Source organism: Platalea leucorodia (assembly GCF_965183815.1).
Source record: "Platalea leucorodia genome assembly, chromosome: W".
NCBI classification, from domain to species: Eukaryota; Metazoa; Chordata; class Aves; order Pelecaniformes; family Threskiornithidae; genus Platalea; species Platalea leucorodia.
In genome coordinates, this window is record NC_138859.1 from 368,205 (window position 1) to 387,654 (window position 19,450).

Sequence of the window (19,450 nt, forward strand, 5' to 3'; positions counted from 1 at the left end):
GGGGGCCAGGGCCGAGGGGGGTGTGTGTGGGGGGGTCTCCTCATGCCCCCCTAGGCCCAGACGTGCTCCTGGCAGTGCTGCAGGGCCTGGGGGAGAGCGGGGGCGTGAGCTGGGGGGCAGGGCAGTGGCCAGGCCCCCCCTCTCGTCCCCTTTGTCCCCCTCCCATGTCCCCAGCTCACCTGGCAGCGGCGGGCGGCCACGGGGCTGGAGCACCAGTAGGTCGGGCCCAGGGCGCAGGGTCCCGGGTTTGGGGACAGCGCGGGGAGGTCCTTGCGGGGTGGGGACATGGGGGTCAGGGGGGTTCCCGGTACCCCCCGGGGTGGGGACACCCCCGGGAACCCCCTCCCCAGGGCTGGGACAGCCTCGGTGCACCCCTTGGGGCTGTGGCACCCTCAGTGCCCGCCTCCTGGGGGTCCTATACCTGGTGGCACCCCTGAGTGTGTCCCCTGGGGGCTGTGACACCCTCAGGGCCCCTGGCCCGTTCTCTGGGGATGTGACACCTTCTGGGACCTGGCCGTGTCCCCAGGGGCCGTGGCACACCCTCGGGGACGCGGCTCCTCTGCGGCCGTGACACCCTGGAGGATGCCTGATGAGGCTGTCGTGCTTTGCAGTGTGTCCCCAGGGGCGGTGACACCCTTTGGGGCCTCATCGTGTCCCCTTGTGGCTGTGACACCCCTGGGATATGTCCCTTGTGGCTGTGACACCCAAGGACTTGTCCCCAGGGGCGGTGACACCCTTTGGTTCCCCAGCACGTCCCCTGGGGCTGTGACAGCCTGCAGCACAACCCTCAGGGCTGTGACACCCTTGGGTGCCCTGTCCCATCCCGGGGGACCGTGACCCCCCCGCCCAGGAACGTCCCCAAGGACTCACACTGCAGTGCCACCCTCACCACGCTGTGGCACCCCGTCACCCCGCTCACCTCAGTGCCGGCACACCCAGCCGGCGGGCTCGCGGTGGCCTCGAGGGGACGCCGGGGAGGTGACAACAAGGCGTAACCGTCCTCGGGGCGGCAGGAGAGGAGCAGGTGACAGAGCAGGCGGGGGGCCAGGCGCCCCAGCACCTCCTCCACCGCCAGCACCGCGTACCGCTGCGCCAGGCACTGGCACGCGCCTGCCACCACCACCGGCAGCACCCGGCACAGCCCCGCTGCCGCCGTCGCCACCGCCTCCTTGGGGACAGCGGCCTGGGCGCGGGCCAGGAAGGTGCGGCACAGCCAGCACAGCGGCAGCGGCATGGGCAGGGCGTCACCGGCGGCGACCTGGGGACGAGCGTTCACTCTGGAGGCTAATGGGGGGGCTGCGGCCGTGCTTGTGGCCGCAGAGGGGCTGCTGGGTGCCCAGCCCCATGGTGGTAGCCACAGGGGTGCCCCCAAGGGTGCCCATGCTCGTGGCCGCGTGGGGGCCCTTGAAGATGCCCGTGTGAATGCCCGCAGAGGTGCCGCTATGGAAGCCTGCGCGGGTGCCCAGGGAGAGTCCCGTACTTACGCCCGTGGCTACGCCCCGCAGACAGCCCCGCCCTGCCCACGGAGGCGCCCACAGACACCCACGTCCATGCCCGTGTCCATGCCCACGGAGACGCCCGTGCCCGTGCCGATGCCCCGCAGCCCCCGTGTCGCTGCCGCCGGGCACCCACCGGCCCCAGCCCCGAGGTCCCGTACCTGCAGGCGGGCGCTGAGCACCCTGAGGGGGGGCACGGCCGGGGCCCCCCCGGGCTGCTCCGGGCACAGCTCCAGGCGGGCACAGATGGCGGAGGGCTTCTGGGGGGACAGGGTGGGGGCACACCGAGGTGACACCCCTGGTGTCCCCAAGTACCCCCGCGTGGACACTGTCGCCAGTCCCCCCAGTCCCCCGAGCTGTCCCCAGCTGGCGCGGTGTCCCCCAGCACCCCAAGGTGTCCCTGGCCAGAACAGTGTCCCCAATCCCCCCAGCACCCCAAGGTGTCCCTAGCTGGCACGGTGTCCCCAAGCCCCCCCAAAGTGTCCCTGGTCTCCCCGGCACCCCGAGATGTCCCCATCTGGCCTGGTGTCCCCATCTGGCCTGGTGTCCCCAAACGCCCCCAGCACCCTACGGTGTCCCTGGGTGGCGTGGTGTCCCCCAGCACCCCTGAGGCGTCCCCAGCTGCCACGATGTCCCCGCTGCCCCCGCGCCGCCCCCGTCCACCCACCGCGGCACCCATGGGTGCCGACTCACGAGGTGCTCCTCCAGGTCGGTGAGGAGGAGGCTGAAGTACTCGTGCACCAGGTTCTGGCAGGGCGTCACCATGGTGGGCACCGGCAGCGCCGCGCACTCCCGCCGCAGGAAGCCCTCCACGGCCGCCTGTGCCCACAGCCACCATGGCACCCGTGCTGGCACCCACAGCGGCACCCGTGGTGGCCACCCCGTGCCCACAGCCACCATGGCACCCGTGCTGGCACCCACGGTGGCCACCCCATGCCCCCCCATCCCCATGGGCACCTTGGTGGCCGACTCGTTGGCCATGCGGGTGAGGAGGGTGACGATCTGCTGGCAGTCGGCGCACATGTCCTGCGAGAGGTGGCACCGGGCACGGGGACATGGGACATGGGGACACAGGGACGCGTGACGTGGGGACACACGGCGCGGGGCGTAGGGGAAATGAACTTGGGGGGCACGGGGACATATGGCACGGGGACGTGGGGACACAGGGCATGGTTATGTGGGGACATTGGGACATACAGATGTGTGGCATGGGGACACGGGGATGTGGTGTATGGGCCATGGGGGAATGGGGCCATGGGGCCATTGGGAGCTGGGGACCTGGGGGCATGGAGGCATGGCAACATGGGGGACATGGGGGCGTGGGGGCGTGGGGGCGTGGGGGCGTGGGGACATGGGAGAATGGGGGCATGGCAACATGGGGGACACGGAGACGTGGGAGAATGGGGACGTGGGGACATGGGGGAATGGGGGCATGGGGACACTGGGAGATGGGGCCATGGTGCATGGGACACGGGGTGTAGGGTATGGGGCTGTGGGGGACACAGGGTGCGTTGGGAACATGCGGGGCCACGGGGACAAAGGGAGGGGGCACGGGGACATCGGGGGGCGTGGGGCGGGGGCTGCGGGCGAGGGGCTCTCACCGTGGCGGGGGGGGCCCAGGCGTGGCGGGCGCAGTGCCCCAGGGCCCCGCAGCGCAGCGCCGTCTCCCAGCTCTGGCACCAGGCGGCGGGGGGCACCCCGCAGCGGCCCCCCGGCACCCCCAGCCCTGCGGCCGCCGTCAGCACCCGGCACCCCGGCCTCGCGGGGGAGCCGGGCGTCCGGGACCCCCACCCCAAGGTGCCCCATCCCACCCCCAGCCCTCAGGGGGGCACCCAGGCGTCCGGCACCCCCACCCCAAGGCCCCTCGCTGGTGTCCCACCCCACCCCAAGACCCCAAGAGGGGACCCAGGCGTCCGGGACCCCCACCCAAGGCCCCCCCCCACATCCCCAAGAGGGGACCCAGGTGTCAGCGCCCTTCGCCCCCAGTGTGGGTGCTCCCTCACGCCCAGCCCAGCCCTGGGGAGGGGACCCAGGGGTCTGGGCCCCCCCCAGCTCCGCCATAGGGTCCCCCAGGGGGTGCACCCGGCTCTGGGGGGCACTCAGCCCGGGGGTGCGGGGGCCCTACCTGGGGTGGCACAGAGCAGGGCGAGGAGCAGGGCCAGCGCGGGTGACGGTGACGGTGGCGGTGCCATGGCGGTGCTGGCAGGGCCGAGCCCCGCGGCCTCTTATAGCCCCGGCGGGAGGTGGCCGTTGGGACGATGCCAGCACCGCGGGGACACGTGCGCCCCGGCCACGGGGACACTTGGGGGCTGCCACCCTGTCCCCCACCCCGTGCCCCTGCCGTTGTCCCCATGCCCCTGTGTCCCCCATGGCCATGTCCCCATCGGGGTCCCCGCGTCCCCATCCCACCCCGGTGCCCACGGTGGCGGGGGACAGACACGGTGCCACTCCTGCGGTGACAAAGACTTTATTGATCTGGGACGGGGTGGTCCACGGCGTGGGGGGGACGGCGTGGGGGGACGGTGTGGGGGACGTTGGTGACAGCGGGTGCCCTCGGAGCTGGCTGGTGCCTGGGGTGGGGAGAGGTGGCAGCGGGGACAGGGCACCTGCAGGCACTGTGTCCCCATGTCCCTGTCCCCCGTGTTGTCCCCACGTCTCCACACCCCCATGTCCCCCCACATCCCCATGTCCCATGCCCCTCCCATGTCCCCCCATGTCCCATGCCCCTCCCGTGTCCCCCGTGTCCTATGTTCCCATGCCCCCCTCCATGGCCCCATAGCCCCATGTCTCCATGCCCCCCCATCCCCATGTCCCCCCATGGCTCGACACCCCCATGTTCCCGCACCCCCATGCCCCCATGTCCCCCCACGTCCCCTTGTCCCCCCACGTCCCCCTGTCCCCCCATACCCCCTTATCCCCACGTCCCCCCGTGTTCCCATGTCCCCCCCACGTCCCCCCGTCCCCGAACACCCCACGTCCCCGCGTTCCCACGCCCCACATTCCCTCGCCCTCCCTCTCCCCCCGCCCTGGCAGCACCCATGGGTGCCCCCCCGTCCCCTTCCCGGCAGCGCTTTGAGGTGCCGCGTCCCTGCCCTCCGCTCGAGAGCCCTCGTGGGCCGGGTGCGGCCCCGGCGCCTGGGTCCCCGCAGGGTGGGTGGGTGGGTGGGTGGGGGGCTCACCTGCTCAGAGCTGCGACTAGCACCAGCCCAGGCGGGTGCAGACGCGGGTGGGGTCATTGCCCCGCCCCAAGGCTTCCATGATGGGCGTCAGGGCGGTTTTCAGCAGGTCGCTGCACAGGTCCTGGCCGCGTGGCATCTTCTTGCAGATGCGGTCGATGAGGCGCCCCGTGGAAAGCTGCAGCACACGTCAGTGCCCGCTGCACGAGGGGCCTTGCCTTGCACGAGGGCCTTGCATGGGGGGCACTGCCTTGCATGAGGGCCTTGCACAAGGGTATTGCCTTGCACAAGGGGCCCCACTGCACACAGAGGTTTTGCACGGGAGCAGCACATGGGGGAGGCATCACCTTGCACGGGGACTTTGCATGAAGGGGGCTCACCGTGCACAAGGGCTTTGCACGAGGGGCATTGCATGAGGGGGCTCACCGTGCACAGGGGCTTTGCACGGGGTATTGCCTTGCACTAGGGCCTTGCACGAGGGGCTTCACTGCACGCAGGGGTTTTGCACAGCGGCAGCACATGGGGGGGCTCACTTTGCACGAGGGCCTTGCACGAGGGGCATGGCACGAGGAGGTAGTGCCTTGCATGGGGACCCAGCCTTGCCTGGGCACCTCGCACGGGGGGGGGGGCCTTGCACAAGGGGAGCGCCTGACACGAGGGGGTCGCGCGGCGTCGTGGCCCCCCGCTGCCTCACCTTCCTCTTGATGCCCTGCAGCGTCTTCACCACGGACTTGCAGATTTTACAGCGTGTGGGGCCGGTGGGCAGCTCCTTGCCGCTCTGTGCACAGACCCGCCTCAGCACCCGCTGCCAGCCCAGTGCCTCCCAGTGCCCCCCAGTGCCCCCACAACATGAGCCCAGTGCCCACCAGTGCCCCCCCAGTGCCTCCCAGTGCCCCCACAACACCAGCCCAGTGCCCACCCAGTGCCCCCCAGTGCCTTCCAGTGCCCCCCAGTGCCTCCACAACACCAGCCCAGTGCCCCCCAGTCCCCCATGGGTGCCCCCCAGCCCCTCCCTCCCCCGTGTCCCCGCCGTGTCCCCTCACCATGATGTCATCGTCACTCAGCTCCTCCTCGATGTCGGGGAGATGCAGGAGCCCCAGGGTGTCCAGCCAGGGCTCCCCCGCGCCCTCCGGCAGGGTGCTCGGGGGGGGGGCCTCGGCGCCCACCACCAGCAAGGCTGGGCAGTGCCACGTCAGGGGACACGTCCCCATGTCCCCACGTCCCCTCCCCTGCCCCCATGTCCCCTCCTGTCCCCCCATGTCCCTGTCACCCATCTCCCCCGTGTCCCCATCGCCCTGGTCCCCATGTCCCCCATGTCCTCATGTCCCCGTCCCCCCTTGTCTTCATCCCCTCTTTGTCCCCAACCCTCCATGTCCCCAACCCTCCTGCCCCCTTCCCCATCTCTGCCCTGCTCCCCATCCCTCCATGTCCCCTCTGTCCCCACCCTACGTCCCCGTCCCCCATGTCCCCATCCCACCAAAGCCCCCTGTCCCCACCCGTGTCCCCCATCTCCCCATTGCCCTGGTCCCCGTCCCCCCGCCATGTCCCCACCTCCCCCGTGGCCCTGGTCCCCATGTCCTCCATGCCCTTGTCCCCATCCCTGTCCCCCATAGCCCCGTGTCCCCGTCCCCCCCATCTCCCCCTCCCTGTCCCCGCCACCCCCCTATCCGCCCCGTCCCCGTGGGGGTCCCCACCAGTGACCGCGGCGAACAGGGCTAGCAGCATTGGGGCCATGGTTGCCCATCCTCGAGCCCTGGGGGCCCTTTATGTCCCCGCAGGGAGGGGTGGCACCCGGGGTGACGGCAGGAAAGGGCCCCCCCCCAAAACCACGGCAGCCGCAGCGGGGGGCCGGGGGGACCCAGGCATCCAGGAACAGTGGCCCCCGGTCACGTCTGCTGGCGGGGACGGGGGACATGGGGGGCTGGGGGAGTCCTTGGGGACCTGGGGGACACGGGGGGACAAGGGGAGGCCATGGGGACCATGGGGAGACTGGGGGAGACAAGAGGAGACCATGGGGACCATGGGGACACTGGGGGGACATTGGGGGGGACAAGGGTGGACCATGGGGACATTGGTGACACTGAGGGGACATTGGGAGGGACAAGAGGAGACCATGGGGACTTGGGGGTCATTGGGGGGACACTGGGGGTGGACAAGAGGAGGTCATGGGGTCTTGGGGGACACTGGGAGGACTGGGAGGGGACAAGGAGAGAGCAGGGGGACTGGGGGGACCTGGGGGGACAAGGAGGGACCTGCGGGGGGACCTGAGGGACAAAGGGGGAGGCCAGGAGGGACCTGGGGGACTTTGGGGACCTGGGGGGACGTGGGGGGCCCTGGGGGTGACAAGGGGACACGGTGGGGACCTGGGGGGACTTTGGGGATGGGGGAAGATAAGGGGGGACCTGGGGGGGGGAGGACATGAGGGGAACTGTGCCACCCCCCTCTTCCCAGCAGGTCCCCGGGGCCACCGCAAACCCCAAAGCCACCGGGGAGGGGACGGGGGGGGGCCCTGTCCCTGCCCCCCTTCCTGTCCCTGTCCCCCGTGAAGCCACAAGGCTCCGTCACCGTCAGCTTCCCCTGCGGCACCGGGGGGGCTCGGGGGGCCAGGGCAGAGCCCCCGGGCTGCTGCCACCGCCGGCGGGGGAACGCCAGGACCCCCAGTGCCCCCCAGTAACCTCCAGTGCCCCCCAGTAACCTCCAGTATGTCCCAGTTCCCCCTTGTAAGAGACCGAAACGTTAAGGCGGCTTGCTGGCGTTTATCTGATAAGCCGGGACACGGACCGCTCTCTTTGATAAGAGCTGAGGGCAAACTGCCCCTTGGCTTACCCGCTGCCGCTAGCCAGCAAGGCAACTTGAGCAAAGCGGCCGAGCCAGCAGGCCGCTCTGGTAGCCGCTCTGGCAGCCGCTCTGGCAGACACCAGCTGGCATCGGCCGGGCCACTTGCCCACCAGCAACACGTTCGATGCGCGCGTGTCGGCTACGGGCTGTTGCCCTGGGTAGCCAAACCCAAACGCCCTCTCGACAGAGCTGGCACACCGAAACGTGAGGGTGGCCACCCTCCGCCGAAGCCGGAGGGCCAGCGGGAGCCGCGGGATGGCTGGTGCCGGCCGCCCCGTGCTTATCTCGGGAGGCTTGCCTCGCCGCTGCCGAAGGCTTCCCGCCTTTCCCGGCGCTCCCCTCCTTCCTCAGCCCCGCAAACGGCTGCCGGGCGGCCAACGGCCTCCTCCGCGTCGCCGTGCCCCCGGGGCCATTGCAGACCTTCCCCGAGCCGGAGCCCCAGTGTCCCGCGTTGCCCCCAGTGCCTCCCAGTACCCCTCTTACCCCCAGTAGCCCCCAAGGCCCTCCAGTAGCCCCCAGTGTCCCCCAGTAACCCCCAGTGCCTCCAGGTTCCCCCCAGTACCCCCAGTAATCCCCAGTACCCCCAGTACCCCTATTACCCTCAGTTTCTTCAGTACCCTCCAGCACCCACCATTACCCCCAGTATCCCCAGTGCTCCCAGTATCCCCGCCCAGTACCCCCAGTGCCCTCAATTACCCACAGTGTCCCCCATTACCCCCAGTGCTCCCATTACCCCCAGTATCCCTCCCAGTACCCCCCAGTCTCCCTGCCAGTACCCCCAGTCCTCCCCGCGGCCTCCAGCCGCCAGGGGGCGCCGCCGCCGCTCCGCCCCGCCGCGCCCCGCCAAGATGGCGGCGCCCAGGGCTGCCCGTGTGCTGCGGGTGGGGGACGGGACGGGGGAACCGGGGGCGACCGGGGACACCGGGAATGGGGGCCACCGGGTACGGGGGACACCAGGGACACCGGCTATGGGGGATACCGGGTACGGGGGCCATGGGGAATGGGGGACACTAGGGACACCGGGCATGGGGGACACCGGGCATGGGGGGCACCGGGTATGGGGGACACCAGGGCCAGTGGATATAGGGGACACCTGGTACGGGGGGGCATGGGGACATTGGGTATAGGGGACAGCAGGCACCGGGGTCAGTGTGGACAGTGTCGCCAGTCCCCCCAGTCCCCCGAGCTGTCCCCAGCTGGCGCGGTGTCCCCCAGCACCCCAAGGTGTCCCTGGCCAGAACAGTGTCCCCAATCCCCCCAGCACCCCAAGGTGTCCCTAGCTGGCACGGTGTCCCCAAGCCCCCCCAAAGTGTCCCTGATCTCCCCGGCACCCCGAGATGTCCCCATCTGGCCTGGTGTCCCCAAACGCCCCCAGCACCCTACGGTGTCCCTGGGTGGCGTGGTGTCCCCCAGCACCCCTGAGGCGTCCCCAGCTGCCACGATGTCCCCGCTGCCCCCGCGCCGCCCCCGTCCACCCACCGCGGCACCCATGGGTGCCGACTCACGAGGTGCTCCTCCAGGTCGGTGAGGAGGAGGCTGAAGTACTCGTGCACCAGGTTCTGGCAGGGCGTCACCATGGTGGGCACCGGCAGCGCCGCGCACTCCCGCCGCAGGAAGCCCTCCACGGCCGCCTGTGCCCACAGCCACCATGGCACCCGTGCTGGCACCCACAGCGGCACCCGTGGTGGCCACCCCGTGCCCACAGCCAGCATGGCACCCGTGCTGGCACCCACAGCGGCACCCGTGGTGGCCACCCCGTGCCCACAGCCACCATGGCACCCGTGCTGGCACCCACAGCGGCACCCGTGGTGGCCACCCCGTGCCCACAGCCACCATGGCACCCGTGCTGGCACCCACAGCGGCACCCGTGGTGGCCACCCCGTGCCCACAGCCACCATGGCACCCGTGCTGGCACCCACAGCGGCACCCGTGGTGGCCACCCCGTGCCCACAGCCACCATGGCACCCGTGCTGGCACCCACAGCGGCACCCGTGGTGGCCACCCCGTGCCCACAGCCACCATGGCACCCGTGCTGGCACCCACGGTGGCCACCCCATGCCCCCCCATCCCCATGGGCACCTTGGTGGCCGACTCGTTGGCCATGCGGGTGAGGAGGGTGACGATCTGCTGGCAGTCGGCGCACATGTCCTGCGAGAGGTGGCACCGGGCACGGGGACATGGGACATGGGGACACAGGGACGCGTGACGTGGGGACACATGGCGCGGGGCGTAGGGGAAATGAACTTGGGGGGCACGGGGACATATGGCACGGGGACGTGGGGACACAGGGCATGGTTATGTGGGGACATTGGGACATACAGATGTGTGGCATGGGGACACGGGGATGTGGTGTATGGGCCATGGGGGAATGGGGCCATGGGGCCATTGGGAGCTGGGGACCTGGGGGCATGGAGGCATGGAGGCATGGGGGACATGGGGGCGTGGGGGCGTGGGGGCGTGGGGACATGGGAGAATGGGGGCATGGCAACATGGGGGACACGGAGACGTGGGAGAATGGGGACGTGGGGACATGGGGGAATGGGGGCATGGGGACACTGGGAGATGGGGCCATGGTGCATGGGACACGGGGTGTAGGGTATGGGGCTGTGGGGGACACAGGGTGCGTTGGGAACATGCGGGGCCACGGGGACAAAGGGAGGGGGCACGGGGACATCGGGGGGCGTGGGGCGGGGGCTGCGGGCGAGGGGCTCTCACCGTGGCGGGGGGGGCCCAGGCGTGGCGGGCGCAGTGCCCCAGGGCCCCGCAGCGCAGCGCCGTCTCCCAGCTCTGGCACCAGGCGGCGGGGGGCACCCCGCAGCGGCCCCCCGGCACCCCCAGCCCTGCGGCCGCCGTCAGCACCCGGCACCCCGGCCTCGCGGGGGAGCCGGGCGTCCGGGACCCCCACCCCAAGGTGCCCCATCCCACCCCCAGCCCTCAGGGGGGCACCCAGGCGTCCGGCACCCCCACCCCAATGCCCCTCGCTGGTGTCCCACCCCACCCCAAGACCCCAAGAGGGGACCCAGGCGTCCGGGACCCCCACCCAAGGCCCCCCCCCATCCCCAAGAGGGGACCCAGGTGTCAGCGCCCTTCGCCCCCAGTGTGGGTGCTCCCTCACGGCCAGCCCAGCCCTGGGGAGGGGACCCAGGGGTCTGGGCCCCCCCCAGCTCCGCCATAGGGTCCCCCAGGGGGTGCACCCGGCTCTGGGGGGCACTCAGCCCGGGGGTGCGGGGGCCCTACCTGGGGTGGCACAGAGCAGGGCGAGGAGCAGGGCCAGTGCGGGTGACGGTGACGGTGGCGGTGCCATGGCGGTGCTGGCAGGGCCGAGCCCCGCGGCCTCTTATAGCCCCGGCGGGAGGTGGCCGTTGGGACGATGCCAGCACCGCGGGGACACGTGCGCCCCGGCCACGGGGACACTTGGGGGCTGCCACCCTGTCCCCCACCCCGTGCCCCTGCCGTTGTCCCCACGCCCCTGTGTCCCCCATGGCCATGTCCCCATCGGGGTCCCCGTGTCCCCATCCCACCCCGGTGCCCACGGTGGCGGGGGACAGACACGGTGCCACTCCTGCGGTGACAAAGACTTTATTGATCTGGGACGGGGTGGTCCACGGCGTGGGGGGGACGGCGTGGGGGGACGGTGTGGGGGACGTTGGTGACAGCGGGTGCCCTCGGAGCTGGCTAGTGCCTGGGGTGGGGAGAGGTGGCAGCGGGGACAGGGCACCTGCAGGCACTGTGTCCCCATGTCCCTGTCCCCCGTGTTGTCCCCACGTCTCCACACCCCCATGTCCCCCCACATCCCCATGTCCCGTGCCCCTCCCGTGTCCCCCCGTGTCCCATGCCCTGCCGTGTCACCCCGTGTCCTATGTTCCCATGTCCCCCTCCATGTCCCCGTAGCCCCATGTCTCCATGCCCCCCCATCCCCATGTCCCCCCATGGCTCGACACCCCCATGTTCCCGCACCCCCATGCCCCCATGTCCCCCCACGTCCCCCCCATGTCCCCATGTCCCCCCATAACCCCATATCCCCCCATGTCCCCTTGTCCCCCCCACATCCCCCCATGTCCCCCCACATCCCCCCGTCCCCGAACACCCCACGTCCCCACGTTCCCACGCCCCACATTCCCTTGCCCTCCCTCTCCCCCCGCCCTGGCAGCACCCATGGGTGCCCCCCCGTCCCCTTCCCGGCAGCGCTTTGAGGTGCCGCGTCCCTGCCCTCCGCTCGAGAGCCCTCGTGGGCCGGGTGCGGCCCCGGCGCCTGGGTCCCCGCAGGGTGGGTGGGTGGGTGGGTGGGGGGCTCACCTGCTCAGAGCTTCTGCTGGCACCAGCGCAGGTGGGTGCAGAGGCGGGTGGGGTTATCGCCCCGCCCCAAGGCTTCCATGATGCGCGTCAGGGCGTGGTTCAGCAGTTCGCTGCACAGGTCCTGGCCGTGTCGCAGCTTCTTGCAGATGCGGTCGATGAGGCGCGCCGCGGAAGCCTGCAGCACACGTCAGTGCCCGCCGCACGAGGGGCCTTGCCTTGCGCAAGGGCCTTGCATGGCGGGGCACTGCCTTGCACGAGGGCCTTGCACAGGGGGGTATTCCCTTGCACAAGAGGCCTCAGCACACACATACGTTTTGCACGGGGGCAGCACATGGGGGAGGCATCACCTTGCACGGGGGCTTTGCATGAAGGGGGCTCACCGTGCACAAGGGCTTTGCACGAAGGGCATTGCATGAGGGGGCTCACCGTGCACAGGGGCTTTGCACGGGGTATTGCCTTGCACTAGGGCCTTGCACAAGGGGCTTCACTGCACGCAGGGGTTTTGCACAGCGGCAGCACATGGGGGGGCTCACTTTGCACGAGGGCCTTGCACGAGGGGCATGGCACGAGGAGGTAGTGCCTTGCATGGGGACCCAGCCTTGCCTGGGCACCTCGCACGGGGGGGGGGCCTTGCACAAGGGGAGCGCCTGGCACGAGGGGGTCGCGCGGCGTCGTGGCCCCCCGCTGCCTCACCTTGCTCTTGGGGTGCACCGCGATTTCCTGCAGCGTCTTCACCACGAACTTGCAGATGTCACAGCGCAGGGTGCCGGTGGGCAGCTTCTCGCCGCTCTGCGCACAGACCCCCCTCAGCACCCGCTGCCAGCCCAGTGCCCCCCAGTGCCCCCCAGTGCCCCCCAGTCCCCCATGGGTGCCCCCCAGCCCCTCCCTCCCCCGTGTCCCCGCCGTGTCCCCTCACCATGATGTCATCGTCACTCAGCTCCTCCTCGATGTCGGGGAGATGCAGGAGCCCCAGGGTGTCCAGCCAGGGCTCCCCCGCGCCCTCCAGCAGGGTGCTCGGGGGGGGGGCCTCGGCGCCCACCACCAGCAAGGCTGGGCAGTGCCACGTCAGGGGACACGTCCCCATGTCCCCATGTCCCCTCCCCTGCCCCCATGTCCCCTCCTGTCCCCCCATGTCCCTGTCACCCATCTCCCCATCTCCCCCACGTCCCCATTGCCCTGGTCCCCGTGTCCCCATCTCCCCCATGTCCCCATTGCGCTGGTCCCCATGTCCCCATCTCCCCCACGTCCCCATTGCCCTGGTCCCCGTGTCCCCATCTCCCCCATGTCCCCATCTCCCCCACGTCCCCATTGCGCTCGTCCCCATGTCCGCATCTCCCCCCATGACCTCATCTCCCTTGTCCCCATGTCCCCATCTCCCCATTGCCCTGGTCCCCGTCCCCCCGCCATGTCCCCACCTCCCCCGTGGCCCTGGTCCCCATGTCCTCCATGCCCTTGTCCCCATCCCTGTCCCCCATAGCCCCGTGTCCCCGTCCCCCCCATCTCCCCCTCCCTGTCCCCGCCACCCCCCTGTCCGCCCCGTCCCCGTGGGGGTCCCCACCAGTGACCGCGGCGAACAGGGCTAGCAGCATTGGGGCCATGGTTGCCCATCCTCGAGCCCTGGGGGCCCTTTATGTCCCCGCAGGGAGGGGTGGCACCCGGGGTGACGGCAGGAAAGGGCCCCCCCCCAAAACCACGGCAGCCGCAGCGGGGGGCCGGGGGGACCCAGGCATCCAGGAACAGTGGCCCCTGGTCACGTCTGCTGGTGGGGACGGGGGACATGGGGGGCTGGGGGAGTCCTTGGGGACCTGGGGGACACGGGGGGACAAGGGGAGGCCATGGGGACCATGGGGACACTGGAGAGACATTGGGGGGGACAAGGCGGGATCATGGGGACATTGGGGGGACAAGTGGAGACCATGGGGACACTGGGGGGGGGACAATAGGAGACCATGGGGACCATGGGGATACTGGGGGGACGTCGGAGGAGACAAGGGGAGACCATGGGGACACTGAGGGGACAAGAGGAGGCTATGGGGACATGGGGGGGGACAAGAGGAGACCACGGGGACCATGGGGACACTGGGAGGACTGGGAGGGGACAAGAAGAGAGCAGGGGGACTGGGGGGACCTGGGGGGACAAGGAGGGACCTGCGGGGGGACCTGCGGGACAAAGGGGGAGGCCAGGAGGGACCTGGGGGACTTTGGGGACCTGGGGGGACGTGGGGGGCCCTGGGGGTGACAAGGGGACACGGTGGGGACCTGGGGGGACTTTGGGGATGGGGGAAGATAAGGGGGGACCTGGGGGGGGGAGGACATGAGGGGAACTGTGCCACCCCCCTCTTCCCAGCAGGTCCCCGGGGCCACCGCAAACCCCAAAGCCACCGGGGAGGGGACGGGGGGGGGCCCTGTCCCTGCCCCCCTTCCTGTCCCTGTCCCCCGTGAAGCCACAAGGCTCCGTCACCGTCAGCTTCCCCTGCGGCACCGGGGGGGCTCGGGGGGCCAGGGCAGAGCCCCCGGGCTGCTGCCACCGCCGGCGGGGGAACGCCAGGACCCCCAGTGCCCCCCAGTAACCTCCAGTGCCCCCCAGTAACCTCCAGTATGTCCCAGTTCCCCCTTGTAAGAGACCGAAACGTTAAGGCGGCTTGCTGGCGTTTATCTGATAAGCCGGGACACGGACCGCTCTCTTTGATAAGAGCTGAGGGCAAACTGCCCCTTGGCTTACCCGCTGCCGCTAGCCAGCAAGGCAACTTGAGCAAAGCGGCCGAGCCAGCAGGCCGCTCTGGTAGCCGCTCTGGCAGCCGCTCTGGCAGACACCAGCTGGCATCGGCCGGGCCACTTGCCCACCAGCAACACGTTCGATGCGCGCGTGTCGGCTACGGGCTGTTGCCCTGGGTAGCCAAACCCAAACGCCCTCTCGACAGAGCTGGCACACCGAAACGTGAGGGTGGCCACCCTCCGCCGAAGCCGGAGGGCCAGCGGGAGCCGCGGGATGGCTGGTGCCGGCCGCCCCGTGCTTATCTCGGGAGGCTTGCCTCGCCGCTGCCGAAGGCTTCCCGCCTTTCCCGGCGCTCCCCTCCTTCCTCAGCCCCGCAAACGGCTGCCGGGCGGCCAACGGCCTCCTCCGCGTCGCCGTGCCCCCGGGGCCATTGCAGACCTTCCCCGAGCCGGAGCCCCAGTGTCCCGCGTTGCCCCCAGTGCCTCCCAGTACCCCTCTTACCCCCAGTAGCCCCCAAGGCCCTCCAGTAGCCCCCAGTGTCCCCCATTACCACCAGTGCCCCCCAGTACCTCCCAGTACCCTTGTTACCCCCAGTAGCCCCCAATGCCCTCCAGTAGCCCCCAGTGTCCCCCATTACCACCAGTGCCCCCCAGCACCTCCCAGTACCCCTGTTACCCCCAGTAGCCCCCAATGCCCCCCAGTGACCCCCAGTGTCCCCCATTACCCCCAGTGCCTCCCAGTTCCCCCCAGTACCCCCAGTAATCCCCAGTACCCCCAGTACCCCTATTACCCTCAGTTTCTTCAGTACCCTCCAGTACCCACCATTACCCCCAGTATCCCCAGTGCTCCCAGTATCCCCGCCCAGTACCCCCAGTGCCCTCAATTACCCACAGTGTCCCCCATTACCCCCAGTGCTCCCATTACCCCCAGTATCCCTCCCAGTACCCCCCAGTCTCCCTGCCAGTACCCCCAGTCCTCCCCGCGGCCTCCAGCCGCCAGGGGGCGCCGCCGCCGCTCCGCCCCGCCGCGCCCCGCCAAGATGGCGGCGCCCAGGGCTGCCCGTGTGCTGCGGGTGGGGGACGGGACGGGGGAACCGGGGGCGACCGGGGACACCGGGAATGGGGGCCACCGGGTACGGAGGAAACCGGGAATGGGGGCCACCGGGTACGGGGGATACCGGGAATGGGGGACACCAGGGCCACCGGGCATGGGGGATACCGGGCATGGGGGATACCGGGTATGGGGGACACCAGGGACACCGGGAATGGGGGATACCGGGTACGGGGGCCACCGGGTATGGGCGATACCGGGTACGGGGGCCATGGGGAATGGGGGACACTAGGGACACCGGGCATGGGGGACACCGGGCATGGGGGGCACCGGGTATGGGGGACACCAGGGCCACCGGGCATGGGGGACACCGGGCATGGGGGGCACCGGGTATGGGGGACACCAGGGAGACTGGGTATGGGGGGACACAGGGTGTGGGGGACACCGGGTATGGGGTCACCAGGGCCAGTGGATATAGGGGACACCTGGTACGGGGGGGCATGGGGACATTGGGTATAGGGGACAGCAGGCACCGGGGTCAGTGTGGACAGTGTCACCAGTCCCCCCAGTCCCCCGAGCTGTCCCCAGCTGGCGCGGTGTCCCCCAGCACCCCAAGGTGTCCCTGGCCAGAACAGTGTCCCCAATCCCCCCAGCACCCCAAGGTGTCCCTAGCTGGCACGGTGTCCCCAAGCCCAGTGTCCCCCATGCCCGGTGTCCCCCACACCGTGCCCACAGCCAGCATGGCACCCGTGCTGGCACCCACAGCGGCACCCGTGGTGGCCACCCCGTGCCCACAGCCACCATGGCACCCGTGCTGGCACCCACAGCGGCACCCGTGGTGGCCACCCCGTGCCCACAGCCACCATGGCACCCGTGCTGGCACCCACGGTGGCCACCCCATGCCCCCCCATCCCCATGGGCACCTTGGTGGCCGACTCGTTGGCCATGCGGGTGAGGAGGGTGACGATCTGCTGGCAGTCGGCGCACATGTCCTGCGAGAGGTGGCACCGGGCACGGGGACATGGGACATGGGGACACAGGGACGCGTGACGTGGGGACACACGGCGCGGGGCGTAGGGGAAATGAACTTGGGGGGCACGGGGACATATGGCACGGGGACGTGGGGACACAGGGCATGGTTATGTGGGGACATTGGGACATACAGATGTGTGGCATGGGGACACGGGGATGTGGTGTATGGGCCATGGGGGAATGGGGCCATGGGGCCATTGGGAGCTGGGGACCTGGGGGCATGGAGGCATGGCAACATGGGGGACATGGGGGCGTGGGGGCGTGGGGGCGTGGGGACATGGGAGAATGGGGGCATGGCAACATGGGGGACACGGAGACGTGGGAGAATGGGGACGTGGGGACATGGGGGAATGGGGGCATGGGGACACTGGGAGATGGGGCCATGGTGCATGGGACACGGGGTGTAGGGTATGGGGCTGTGGGGGACACAGGGTGCGTTGGGAACATGCGGGGGCACGGGGACAAAGGGAGGGGGCACGGGGACATCGGGGGGCGTGGGGCGGGGGCTGCGGGCGAGGGGCTCTCACCGTGGCGGGGGGGGCCCAGGCGTGGCGGGCGCAGTGCCCCAGGGCCCCGCAGCGCAGCGCCGTCTCCCAGCTCTGGCACCAGGCGGCGGGGGGCACCCCGCAGCGGCCCCCCGGCACCCCCAGCCCTGCGGCCGCCGTCAGCACCCGGCACCCCGGCCTCGCGGGGGAGCCGGGCGTCCGGGACCCCCACCCCAAGGTGCCCCATCCCACCCCCAGCCCTCAGGGGGGCACCCAGGCGTCCGGCACCCCCACCCCAATGCCCCTCGCTGGTGTCCCACCCCACCCCAAGACCCCAAGAGGGGACCCAGGCGTCCGGGACCCCCACCCAAGGCCCCCCCCCATCCCCAAGAGGGGACCCAGGTGTCAGCGCCCTTCGCCCCCAGTGTGGTTGCTCCCTCACGGCCAGCCCAGCCCTGGGGAGGGGACCCAGGGGTCTGGGCCCCCCCCAGCTCCGCCATAGGGTCCCCCAGGGGGTGCACCCGGCTCTGGGGGGCACTCAGCCCGGGGGTGCAGGGGCCCTACCTGGGGTGGCACAGAGCAGGGTGAGGAGCAGGGCCAGCGCGGGTGACGGTGACGGTGGCGGTGCCATGGCGGTGCTGGCAGGGCCGAGCCCCGCGGCCTCTTATAGCCCCGGCGGGAGGTGGCCGTTGGGACGATGCCAGCACCGCGGGGACACGTGCGCCCCGGCCACGGGGACACTTGGGGGCTGCCACCCTGTCCCCCACCCCGTGCCCCTGCCGTTGTCCCCACGCCCCTGTGTCCCCCATGGCCATGTCCCCATCGGGGTCCCCGCGTCCCCATCCCACCCCGGTGCCCACGGTGGCGGGGGACAGACACGGTGCCACTCCTGCGGTGACAAAGACTTTATTGATCTGGGACGGGGTGGTCCACGGCGTGGGGGGGACGGCGTGGGGGGACGGTGTGGGGGACGTTGGTGACAGCGGGTGCCCTCGGAGCTGGCTGGTGCCTGGGGTGGGGAGAGGTGGCAGCGGGGACAGGGCACCTGCAGGCACTGTGTCCCCATGTCCCTGTCCCCCGTGTTGTCCCCACGTCTCCACACCCCCATGTCCCCCCACATCCCCATGTCCCATGCCCCTCCCATGTCCCCCCATGTCCCATGCCCCTCCCGTGTCCCCCCGTGTCCTATGTTCCCATGCCCCCCTCCATGGCCCCATAGCCCCATGTCTCCATGCCCCCCCATCCCCATGTCCCCCCATGGCTCGACACCCCCATGTTCCCGCACCCCCATGCCCCCATGTCCCCCCACGTCCCCTTGTCCCCCCACGTCCCCCTGTCCCCCCATACCCCCTTATCCCCACGTCCCCCCGTGTTCCCATGTCCCCCCCACGTCCCCCCGTCCCCGAACACCCCACGTCCCCGCGTTCCCACGCCCCACATTCCCTCGCCCTCCCTCTCCCCCCGCCCTGGCAGCACCCATGGGTGCCCCCCCGTCCCCTTCCCGGCAGCGCTTTGAGGTGCCGCGTCCCTGCCCTCCGCTCGAGAGCCCTCGTGGGCCGGGTGCGGCCCCGGCGCCTGGGTCCCCGCAGGGTGGGTGGGTGGGTGGGTGGGGGGCTCACCTGCTCAGAGCTGCGACTAGCACCAGCCCAGGCGGGTGCAGACGCGGGTGGGGTCATTGCCCCGCCCCAAGGCTTCCATGATGGGCGTCAGGGCGGTTTTCAGCAGGTTGCTGCACAGGTCCTGGCCGCGTGGCATCTTCTTGCAGATGCGGTCGATGAGGCGCCCCGTGGAAAGCTGCAGCACACGTCAGTGCCCGCTGCACGAGGGGCCTTGCCTTGCACGAGGGCCTTGCATGGGGGGCACTGCCTTGCACGAGGGCCTTGCATGGGGCGTACTGCCCTGCACGAGGGCCTTGCATGGGGGGCACTGCCTTGCATGAGGGCCTTGCACAGGGGGGTATTGCCTTGCACAAGGGGCCCCACTGCACACAGAGGTTTTGCACGGGAGCAGCACATGGGGGAGGCATCACCTTGCACGGGGACTTTGCATGAAGGGGGCTCACCGTGCACAAGGGCTTTGCACGAGGGGCATTGCATGAGGGGGCTCACCGTGCACAGGGGCTTTGCACGGGGTATTGCCTTGCACTAGGGCCTTGCACGAGGGGCTTCACTGCACACAGGGGTTTTCACGGCGGCAGCACATGGGGGGGCTCACTTTGCACGAGGGCCTTGCACGAGGGGCATGGCACGAGGAGGTAGTGCCTTGCATGGGGACCCAGCCTTGCCTGGGCACCTCGCACGGGGGGGGGGGCCTTGCACAAGGGGAGCGCCTGGCACGAGGGGGTCGCGCGGCGTTGCGGCC

At 70.7% G+C, this 19,450-nt stretch overlaps 2 protein-coding genes across 2 annotated transcripts; both read right to left on the reverse strand.

The window, feature by feature from the left end:
* Positions 1 to 50: 50 nt before the first annotated feature.
* LOC309601695 (pulmonary surfactant-associated protein B-like) lies at positions 51 to 3,688 on the reverse strand (the record flags this gene model as incomplete). The annotated part of the gene is made up of 8 exons (XM_082334862.1): positions 51 to 86; positions 180 to 269; positions 920 to 1,258; positions 1,658 to 1,756; positions 2,190 to 2,315; positions 2,454 to 2,522; positions 3,098 to 3,222; positions 3,622 to 3,688. 8 exons carry the CDS (start codon positions 3,686 to 3,688, stop codon positions 51 to 53), a joined length of 951 nt encoding a protein of 316 aa, XP_082190988.1.
* A 260-nt stretch (positions 3,689 to 3,948) lies between these two features.
* Positions 3,949 to 5,883, reverse strand: LOC309601696 (uncharacterized protein; the record flags this gene model as incomplete). Its single annotated transcript, XM_082334863.1, has 4 exons — positions 3,949 to 4,066; positions 4,676 to 4,850; positions 5,367 to 5,450; positions 5,716 to 5,883. 3 exons carry the CDS (start codon positions 5,881 to 5,883, stop codon positions 4,692 to 4,694), a joined length of 411 nt encoding a protein of 136 aa, XP_082190989.1. The 3' UTR covers positions 3,949 to 4,066; positions 4,676 to 4,691.
* Positions 5,884 to 19,450: the final 13,567 nt, after the last annotated feature.